The following is an 11054-nucleotide window of genomic DNA, read 5'->3' as shown; positions in this document are numbered from 1 at the left end:
TTTGTTACACCTTGCCAAAATGATCCATTTATGCCTATTATATGTTTCCTGTTACTTAATTATTCTTATATCCATGTTAATATATTAGCTACTACTGTATGAGCTTATTTTGTATAATAACCTTTAATGTGGTACCTTGTCAAATGCCTTCTGGAAATTTACGTACGCCACTTTAAGAGGTTCCATTTTATCTGCCTTGCTTGTTACTTCCTTACAAAACTCTAATATGTTAATTAAACATGATTTTCCTTTTCAAATCAGGGTGGCATAGTGGCACAGTGGTTAGCACTGCAGCCTCGCAGCACCAATGACCAAGGTTCAATTCCCAGACTGGATCACTATCTGTGCAGAGTTTGCAGGTGCTCCTCGTGTCTCAGTGGGGTTCCTCCAGGTGCACCAGTTTACTCTCACAGTCTGAAAGACACGCTGTTTAGGTGCACTGGCAATGCTAAATTCTCCCTCAGTGTACCCAAACAGGCGCTAGAGTGTGGTGACTAAGGGATTTTCACAGTAACTTCATTGCAGTGTTAATGTAAGCCCACTTGTGACAATAATAAGTAAATAAACTTAAAACCATGTTGACTGCTCCTGGTTGCATTGAGATTTTCTAACCAACCACTATTACCGCTTTAATAATATATTCTAGCATGTTCTCTATGGCAGATCATAAAATCATAGAAACCCTACGGTGCCAAGAGAGGCCATTTGGCCCATCAAGTCTGCTCCAACCACTATCCCACCCAGGTAGATGTTAAACAAACTTTGTTTCCAGGTATCTGTTCCTGTCCATTCAAAAAGAAGAGTTACATTTATTAATTTCCAATCTGATGGAAGCTTTCCAGAATCTAGAGAATTTTGGAAAATTAAAACGAATGCACTATCTCAGCAGCCATTTCTTTTAAGACCCTAGGATGAGGTTCATCAAGACCTGAAGACTTGTCAACTTGTGGTTATAACATTTTTTTCTGTTACTTTCCCCTGATGATTGTAATTATTTTAAGCTTCTCCTTCCCTTTCACTTTTTATTTCATAATTATTTCTGGGATTGCTTTGTGTCCTCCATAGTGAAGGCAAACTATCAGTTCAATTTATACAACATTTCTTTATTTTCTAATTAATTCCCTTGACTCATTTTCTAGAGAACTTAAGCTACTCTTTTCCTTTTTAAATTCCTGCTTTTATATTGCTAGCCACAAGTTAACAAGACCATAAAAAAGGCAACCAAAGTGTTGGCTTTATTCTGAAAGTAAAATTGAAAATGAGGGAAGATGTGCTGAGTGACAAGTTTATGTTTCCACCATTGTACTAGCCATTGATTCTTTAATCAGTGAACTACAGTGACATTGCTTTGAATATCTTGCCTCTTACAGCCTTATGTAAATTTATCTTTTTATTTGTGTACAAGCACAAATCAATCCGTCACCTGGTCAAATGGCATTTGTTCTGTCATTGTTTTCTGAAAACTCTTTTTGTTAACATGTTGCTGGTTTAAGTTATGTGCAACTTCTGCCAGGTTTTATTCTGGCAGAAGAGAGTTCCTATTTGTTAGCGTTACTGATTTCATCAGCCTGTTCTGTCCTGCCAAGTGATCTGCCCTCAGCCCAGAAAACTCATTAAAATGTTCAAGTGGATCATTTACTCTACATATTGAGTAATATGATGTCTTTTTGAGTTTGTGCTAATATAACTGATGCCACATTGAAAATAAACCATGAACAGGATTTAGAAATGACACATCCAACATAATTTTACCTGCACTAAATTTAGAGCTACCTTGGAAGCTAGTTTTATACAGTTCCATTTACCTGCTTTCTTACTATATCTGATATAGACCTAGATATCTGTGCTTATTTAATTTACCTGGTTCACCATACACACCACCACACAATTAAATAGCCTACTAACATTTAATGCGTATATACATGAAGAAAGGTCACTTGGGAAATGTATTTTATCATTACCAGCTGGCATGGAACTGTACCCCCTGCATGTTAGTATATTTAAGAAGGGAGAAATCTGGAGAATGAATAGTTCTCTTGGACATTGCTACAAAGTCTCAATTTATTTATTATCATACTCACAGGTGTGGACATAAGTTGCATATAACTTAAACCAGCAACATGTTAACAAAGAGTTTTCAGAAAGCAATGACAGAATAAATGCCATTTGACCAGGTACGCAGGTTGATTGGTGCTTGTACACAAATAAAAACATAAATTTACATAAGGCTGTAAGAGGCAAAGTATTCAAAGCAATGTCACCGTGGTTCACTGATTGAAGAATCAATGGCTAGTACAATGGTGGAAACATAAACTTGTCACTCAGCTTTGAAGTTGCTTTATTAGAGAAATTAGTGTACATGAAAAATTTAGTACTGCATATGATTGTTACAGAAAATCTAATGACTGAGATAAATTTTATGAACTGTGACATTATTTTAATTTTGAAATATATTTTCTTTCCGTCTTACACAGCGAGTTTTCTAATGGAAAATACCATCGAATCAATATCTCAACTAATGACTATAATGGAATCTATATGGATTGCAAATGACTACTTGACGTTACTCTGGGGAGCAATCCAGCTGGAATATTGATTGAAAGTGCAATCCAATTATGTTTTGTGTGTCATAGTGTTTAAAACCATAGAAACATCACTTAGTTCCCATTATGCAGATTGTATATATGATAGCTCCTGATTTGTGTTCAGGTACAGTGAGTGAAGTAAGTTTGCCAAATGTTGCACATTTGAAAGTCTGGTTAAGGAAATGGCAGCATTACTCAGAAAAGCACTAAAGAAGGAGGTATTTCATCCAAATGGAGATCGTTTATTTGCTGTGATTGAAGTCATGACATCTACACAGGAAGATGAAAGGTATTACCTTTGCAGTTCAGGTAACTTCAGTACTTATGTACAGTATCATATTGCCCTCATTATCTTTGTAATTTGTAAATGCATTTTGGGCAAACTACGAGGGAATACGTGCTAATTCAACTCAATCATGGTGAAATTATTAAATTCATTGAAACAGAAGCTAATGGTTTAATGTTTGAGTGGAATTTAAGCAAAGAATTCTTCATTTGAATATGCTGTTCAGTTCCTAATTCATCATCTGCTGTTTAATTATTGTGGCTACAGCTGCTCCCAACGCTTTTGAATCATTGTATTTTCAGGTTTCATTTTGATTGTGTTTTGCATCCTATTACCTAACATTTAACTTTCTTGAACTGATGGGTCTCTATTACTTCCCTCTTCGGGATGGTGGCTTAATTTTTCTATTAGCTCAATCATTTTTTTTGTAGCCTACAGCTTTAGCATTTCAGTATAGGTTAGACATTGCTAATATCCCAGGAGCATTCTCTCAGTGACAACCAGAAACTATTTTATGTGATATCTGGTACTGTTTTAGTTACCTTTGACTACATTTTGTCACTCTTCTACAATATTCAAAAAGTGCATTTTAAGAAATGCCTTTCATAATTAAAGCTTCTTCGAACATGGGCTGTAGATGGTCAGTTAGATGATCGTAGCTGTGGTAGAGGTAAAGAAACATCACGTTTTGCCATCATTGGCTCTGTCACCACAGAAAGATCTCGCTGTAACTTAAATTACTTCTACTTGCTGTGGCTTAGTAATAGATCACTGACCTCAGAATCAGAAAGTTGTGGGTTCAAGGCCTATTCAAGATCCTTGAACGCATAAGGGACAACTTTCAGCTCACATTAGCCATCAGAAGTGGGCAATAACCCAAATATGTGCTGATTCCATACTAGCTATTTGAAGTAGCGAGCCCTCATGAGGAGCTTTGGCTGACCCACAGCAACTTTGGGATTAGCACACTATAGTGTGCATCACACATGGGATGTTACAAAGCCATTCTTAAGTCCCATCGGAACAAATTCACTGCTGCTGGTACTGCAAATTTTGACCCTTGTTTTTATATTTTGAAAGGGGCATGGGATTGAGAGGAGAAGTGGGATTTGCTTTAATAGTACCACCTGAATATTCAATTGCTGTCTGTAAAATAAAGCAGATTAATAGTTCATATTAAATCTCATCCCATCAAAGTGTTTGTCAACTGGTTTGATGAAAGACTGGATAAATATTCCGGTGAAAAAGAAGGAATGTAAGAAAAGGGATAACCAGCCATGGATAACTAAGGAAATAAAGGAGAGTATCAAATTAAAAACCAATGCATACAGAGTGGCCAAAATTAGTCGGGAACTAGAAAATTGGGAAAGCTTTAAAAAACAACAAAGAATTGCTAAGAAAGCGATAAAGAAAGGAAAGATAGATTATGAAACTAAACTAGCAGAAAATATAAAAACTGATAGTAAAAGTGTTTACAAATATATAAAAAGGAAAAGAGTGGCTAAAGTAAATGTTGGACTCTTAGAAGACGAGAAGGGGGATTTAATAATGGGAAACGAGGAAATGGCCAAGGCCTTAAACAAGTTTTTTGTGTCAAGGACACAAATACCTTAGCGATAATTGATGGTCATGGGACTGTAAGGAGTGAGGACCTTAAAACGATTATTATTACTAAAGAGATAGTGCTTGGTAGGCTAATGGGACTAAAGGTAGACAAGTCCCTGGGTCCAGATGGAATTTATCCCAGAGTGCTAAAAGAAACAGCAGAAGTAATAGCAGTTGCGTTAGTTGTAATTTATCAAACTTCGCTGGACTCTGGAGAGGTGCCAGCTGATTGGAAAACAGCTAATGTGACGCCACTGTTTGAAAAAGGAGGTAGACAAAAGATGGATAACTACAGGCCAGTTAGCTTAACGTCCGTAGTTGGGAAAATGCTGGAATCCATCATTAAAGAAGAAAAAGCAGGACACCTGGAAAAGAATGGTTCCATCAAGCTGACGCAGCATGGATTCATGAAGGGAAAGTCGTGTTTGATGAATTTACTGGATTTTTATGAAGGTGTAACGAGTGCAGTTGACAGAGGGGAACCAGTGGATGTGGTGCTTTTAGATTTCCAGAAGGCATTTGATAAGGTGCCTCTCAAAAGGTTGCTACATAAGATTAACATACACGAAGTTGGAAGTAAAGTGTTAGCATGGATTGAGGATTAGCTATCTAACAGGAAGCAGAAAGTTGGAATAAATGGGTGCTTTTCCATTTGGCAGTTGGTGACTAGTGGCATGCTGCAGGGATTAGTGCTGGGACCTCAACTGTTTACCATATACATAGACGATCTGGAGGAGGGGACCCAGTGCAGGGTAACAAAGTTTGCGGATGACACAAAGATTAGTGGGAAAGCGAATTTCATGGAGGATGCGGAAAGTCTGCCGAGAGATTTGGATAGGCTAAGTGAGTGAGTGAGGATCTGGCAGATGGAGTATAACATTGGCAAGTGTGAGGTTTGTAAGAAATAAAAGTAAAATGGACTATTATTTAAATAGTGAAAAATTACAACATGCAGAGGGACCTGGGGTTCTTGTGCATGAATCGCAAAGACTCAGTTTGCAGGTGCAGCAGGTGATCAAGAAGGCAAATGGAATGTTGGTCTTTATCACGAGGGGAATGGAATATAAAATCAGGGAGGTCTTGCAGTAATTGTACAAGGTACTGGTGAGGCCACAACTGGAGTGCTGTGTGCAATTTTGGACCCCTTATTTGCAAAAGGATATATTGGCTTTGGAGGGAGTACAGAGAAGGTTCACCAAGTTGATACCGGAGATGAGGTGGTTAGCTTATGAGGAGAGATTGAGTCGATTGGGCCTGTACTCGTTGGTGTTTAGAAGGCTGAGGGGAGATCTTACAGAGACACATAAGATAATGAAGGGGCTAGACAGGGTAGAAGCAGAGAGATTATTTCCACTTAGAAAGGAAATAAGAACTGGAGGGCACAGTCTCAAAATAAGGGGGAGTCAATTTAGGACAGAGCTGAGAAGGAACTTCTTCTCCCAGAGGATTGTGAATCTTTGAATTCTCTGCCCATTGAAGCAGTGGAGGTTACTTTGTTAAATGTGGTTAAGTCACAGGTAGATAGATTTCTGACCAATAAGGGAATTAAGGGTTATGATGAGCAGGCGGGTAAGTGTAACTGAACCATTATCAGTTCAGCCATGATCTTATTGAATGGCAGGGCAGGCACAAGGGGCTAGATGGCCTACTCCTGCTCCTATTTCTTATGTCTTATCTTATGAAAGAATGGGCAGAGTTCAGTTCGCAGTAGAGCTATTGTTACACTCTAGATTACGTCTTTGTAGCATCAAATATTGGACATTAGCGGGAGACTCATGAGGCTCAGACAGTTCATGAGAGTAATCAACACTGTAAAGAATAGCTCAGGTGGAGTGGAATCTTTCGACAAACCACCACCTTTGGCTGCACTTTACAGTCTACACAGTGAAAAAAATAAATCAGTTCAAGCTCTCACTCCTGAGTGACAGTAATTACCTTATTTAAGTGCAGCAATCGGAATTATTCAGACAAAAGAATAATTCTACCAATGCTGTCATTGTATGTACAAAGCTCAACATAACTATTTGTTTCATTTGTTACTATTAATTGATCTTTCTGACCATTTCTTATATTCATGTATTTTGGATTCAGATTTCTTTTCATTGCCTGAATGTAAAGAATTGCATGTGGGACGCAGGGATGGGTTACGAGCTTAGAAAAGACACCTGATGGAAGGAAAGTCAGGCAAGCTCCATGATAGAGAAGACAAGCCTCCACACCCACTTTTCCACTCTCTGCTAAACAGCATCCTAAGGCTCGATATAGTGAGTGGGAAGCACTGTGCCCAATTTATGGGCTGAAAGTGTATCACCCATCATATAAAAATCTGTTTCCCACACCTGAGACAGCATTAGGCCTTTTCAAATGCAAATAAGAGCCTTAGCCCCTGCCTATGATCCTCTCTGTATGACTGGGTGGCATGGTGGCACTGTGGTTAGCAGTGCTGCCTCACAATGCCAGCTTGGGTCATAGTCTGTGCAGAGTTTGCACATTCCCCCCTTGTGTCTGCGTGGGTTTCCTTCAGGTGCACTGGTTTCCTCCCATAGTCCAAACGTGTGTAGGATGGGTGGGTTGACGATGCTAAATTGTTCTTTTGCATCAAGGGGACTAGCTAGGTTAAATGCATGGGGTTATGAGGATAGGGCCTATTGGGGATTATGGTTAGTGCAGACTCGATGGGCTGAATGGCCTCATTCTGCACTGTAGGATTCTATGATTTTGTGACTGATTTTCCCTCAGGTAGGGAACACCAGCTGAACTCAGGGAAGCCTTGTCTCTATGTAACCTAGCATGTAGTCCCCCTTAAAGCCACTGTGACAAGGTAAGATCTTAAAATCTACTTAACTGAATGTGGAGATGTGAGGAGCTAGCTGCTGCTGGCTAGTGCTTCCACCATACGTCCCCTCCCCACAGTCATCACTACCCCGTTACATCCCCTGAGGCCACCGTTACCTCCACTTCCTCTCCAAAAAGACATTCAACAGAATGCCACATAAAAGGCTATTACACAAGGCAAGAGCTCAAGGTGTTGGGGTTGATGTATTGGAATGGGTGGAGGAATGTTAAACTAACAGGAAACAAAGTGCCGGAACAAACGGGTAATTTTCAAATAGGTAAGTTCTAACCAGTGGAGCGCCATAGGGATCAATGATGGGGCCTCATTGACTTTTGACCTAATCAATGACTTGAATGAAGGGACCAGTCAAATTAAATGTAATAGCAGCAGATATCTCAACATTTACTGTTACTGTTACTGTTATCAAAACATCCAACCCATCATCTGCTTTCATATTTTCCATATCTTTAAGTATATGGATTCTCTTTAAGCCTGGAACTGTGCAGTTTGTAATTATTAGTTTTTCATTCAATTCTGTTTATATTATGGGCTGGTTTTTATGGATCATCAGTTGACAGGTAAGCAGATGAATCGACCCATTGAAAATTCCATTGGCTGTATGTCCACCACTATCAAGATTTTTCAAATGCCGTGGAAGTGCCAGGTGGGCAACTTGCCCATGGCCCAAGTGAGGCTCTCAGGTGGTATGTAATGTCCACTTAAGTGCCTCATCCTCCCATTGCTCAAAAAAGTGAGCAGCGGGAGATGCCTCAGCCCAACATGATGTTCAGTAGATTTGATCCTGCAGGCTGCTGGTCAGTGAAAGGGGTGGGGTGTTGTTGTGGTGGTAGGAGAAGGTGGGTGCCCCCTTTCTGGGCCTATAGTGCCAATTGGAGGCCAATCGACAGTTGCCCCTCTCGGCACCTATCCTCCTTCCTGACAATCTGGTGAGATCCTAAACTTACCTGGGTGACCAGAATTGCACACAGTACTCCAAATTTGGCCTTACCAACGTCTTGTACAACTTCAACAAGACGTCCCAACTCCTGTATTCAATGTTCTGACCGATGAAACCAAGCATGCCGAATGTTTCCTTCACCACTCTGTCCAGTTGTGACTCCGCTTTCAAGGAGCTATGAATATGTACCCCTAGATCGCTTTGTTCTGTAATTCTCCCCAGTGCCCTACCGTTAACTGCGTAAGTCCTGCCCAGGTTCAATTTACCAAAATGCATCTCCTCGCATTGTCTAAATTAAACTCCATCTGTCATTTGTCAGCCCATTGGCCCAAGTTGTTTCCACTGGCAGGTGAAACCAGAACTAGGGGGGGCAAAGCCTCAAAGCAAGGGGGAGCAGATTTAGGACTGAGTTGAGGAGGAACTTCTTCACACAAAGGGTTGTGAATTTGTGGAATTCCCTGCCCAGTGAAGCAGTTGAGTGTTCTTAAGGCAAGGATAGATAAATTGTTGAACAGTAAAGGAATTAAGGGTTATGGTGAGTGGGCACGTAAGTGGAGCTGAGTCCACAAAAAGATCAACCATGATCTTATTGAATGGCGGAGCAGGCTCGAGGGGCCAGATGGCCTACTCCTGCTCCTAGTTCTTATGTTCTTCTGTTAATTCTGGATTCTGATCTGACTGTCTGCATTAATTAGAGATGTTGCATTGAAATACTTTTCTTTTAAAGATTTTCTTTTTTTTGTAAGATTGTTATCTCCTTAGAATTTGCTGATCAGTCATATTAGCTGGAAATTTACTGCCTTGCCCACCCCAGAATCGGGGCAGGTGAGGCTCACATTTTCTGTAGGTCTAAGGCAGTATCTTACAAACCTCAGGCAGGCAAGGCAATAAAATTCTGGCAAGCGTGTTGCATAGATAGAACAACATCTAAATTCTAAATTTCTGTTTCATATACTGTTTCTTATTGGCAATAAAAAATGTTACTTCTGCCAACTCACTAATTTGATGTCCTGACCATCTTATGGAAAATATTAGAGTAAAATGATGCTATCCTTCTTATCAGGTTTGAAAAATCCTGTGATTTTTGCCCACAATTAAAATATAAAAATTACATCAAATCAAAATTTGTCTCTCATTTTGGTAAACCAAGGGCAAAATCTTGCAAGAAACCTTGAATCTTATATATTAAATCTATATATTAGATATTAAATCTATATATTAATTTAATGTAATTTTGTAAGGTAGGTGTAATAACGTGACACTTCCTTTTGCCACTTCATTTTTAAAAAATTTATATGCACTTCATTTCATTTTAGTAACAAATTGCAAAGAGGTGCAAATCACTTTTGTGAAAAGTGTATCTTCGAGTCAAAGTGAACAATTTGAAAAAATCAATACATGGTACCTTGAAGATCTTCAGCTTGTGGATGGAAAAGAAGCAGACCAAGTAAGTAGCTAACCAAATGGACCTAAGCTTCATATTGTACTTTCTATTTCCTTTTGTAACAAAAATATATTCACTGATCTGATATCACAAGTGCATTTTGCTATTTCTGGTGTCATGCATTCATCAAGCCTTTCCTTTTGTGAAAAGATTGAAAACTCAGTCCTAAATTAGAAAATACTGCCTCTAATACTGCAACTCAGCAAAATAATATGACTGATCATTGAGAATTATCTACTCAAATTGCCTACTTTCACATTTTTATAATGCTCCTTTGTAAGATTGGATTGAAACATAGAAAATAGAAGCAGGAGTGGGTCATTTGGCTCATTCATTTTGAACATCAAAATCAAATCCTGATCCTGCCTCCCCCCACATCCATTGATCCCTTTAGCCCCAAGAGTTATATCTATTTTCTTCTTCAACTCACACTGTTTTGGTCTCAGTTACTTTCTGTGGTAATGAATTCTACTGACTCACCACACTCAGGGTGAAGAAATTATCAGAGAACTCTTCCTCTAATCTTCTGTTTTCTTCCATGTTGATGAATGGCTAATTTTGCAAATGCAAGATTCAAACATGGAAGTTTGCACATCCAAATCATGGCACTCACTATCCTGCAATGATTTTCTGATCCGTGATTCCATCAAGCAAGGACAACAGAAATCTGCCTCGGAGAAAGGAACAAATGGAGAAATAATGCATTGGCACTGGGGACATTTTCTTGAACCATCTTATCCAGTTAACAATACTTTTTGCATGGCTTCCTTTAAAAGTTAAAAAAAATCAATAAAATTAGCTAATTTGTCTTTTGAATTTAATTTTTAGGATAATCCACACTTTGAAATGCATTTTGATAAAGTTTACGGCTGGGAAACTTCCAGCACAGCCTCCAAATATACCTTTGTTCGATGTTTGCAGGAGCTTAATCACAACTACCTGGGGAAGAAGATCACGTTTGTGAATTTTGACATTGATTACTTAATTGATGCCAGTTCAAATTTGAATCGAGGGGACTGTATGCTTGCACTGAATATGTGTGTGTTGTATATTTGTAATTGTGTATGTTTGTCTTTATGTAGATAATAATCATACATAATATTCCGTGTACAACTCATGTCAATAACTCTCTATTGGCAGACAAATAGATAACAATCATAATCTTTAATTATATAGGCATACTTTTCTTCTAAAATCAATTCTATTTCCACTGTGACTTTAATGACATTCTAAATACAGTGGATTATTACAACCATACATTATTGAATAGCAGTATTCAGATTCAATTATTTCAAGTTGAATGCTCTCCTTCCAGAATAAAGCTGCATATGGATATGGGT

At 38.7% G+C, this 11054-nt stretch overlaps 1 protein-coding gene across 1 annotated transcript; it reads left to right on the top strand.

Annotated features, from left to right (window-relative positions):
* The first annotated feature begins 2767 nt into the window (after positions 1–2767).
* Positions 2768–10800, top strand: LOC145352736 (exocyst complex component 1-like). Its single transcript, XM_080203339.1, has 3 exons — positions 2768–2894; positions 9587–9717; positions 10543–10800. The coding sequence occupies exons 1-3, from the start codon at positions 2768–2770 to the stop codon at positions 10798–10800; spliced, it is 516 nt and encodes a 171-aa protein (XP_080059465.1).
* The last annotated feature ends 254 nt before the right edge of the window (positions 10801–11054 follow it).

The sequence above is a fragment of the Carcharhinus amblyrhynchos genome, chromosome 1, assembly GCF_965287045.1.
Source record: "Carcharhinus amblyrhynchos chromosome 1, sCarAmb.v2.hapA, whole genome shotgun sequence".
Taxonomy (NCBI): Eukaryota; Metazoa; Chordata; class Chondrichthyes; order Carcharhiniformes; family Carcharhinidae; genus Carcharhinus; species Carcharhinus amblyrhynchos.
Note: the sequence above shows the minus strand (reverse complement) of the source record. Positions and strands in the feature narration are given on the sequence as shown.

Bases quoted from the DNA above. Each gene is read 5' to 3' on its own strand.
- LOC145352736 (XM_080203339.1), top strand. From the start codon at position 2,768: ATGGCAGCATTACTCAGAAAAGCACTAAAGAAGGAGGTATTTCATCCA. The intron at 2,895-9,586 runs GTAACTTCAGTA...ATTTCATTTTAG, and splicing joins GTATTACCTTTGCAGTTCAG to TAACAAATTGCAAAGAGGTG. The intron at 9,718-10,542 runs GTAAGTAGCTAA...TTTAATTTTTAG, and splicing joins ATGGAAAAGAAGCAGACCAA to GATAATCCACACTTTGAAAT.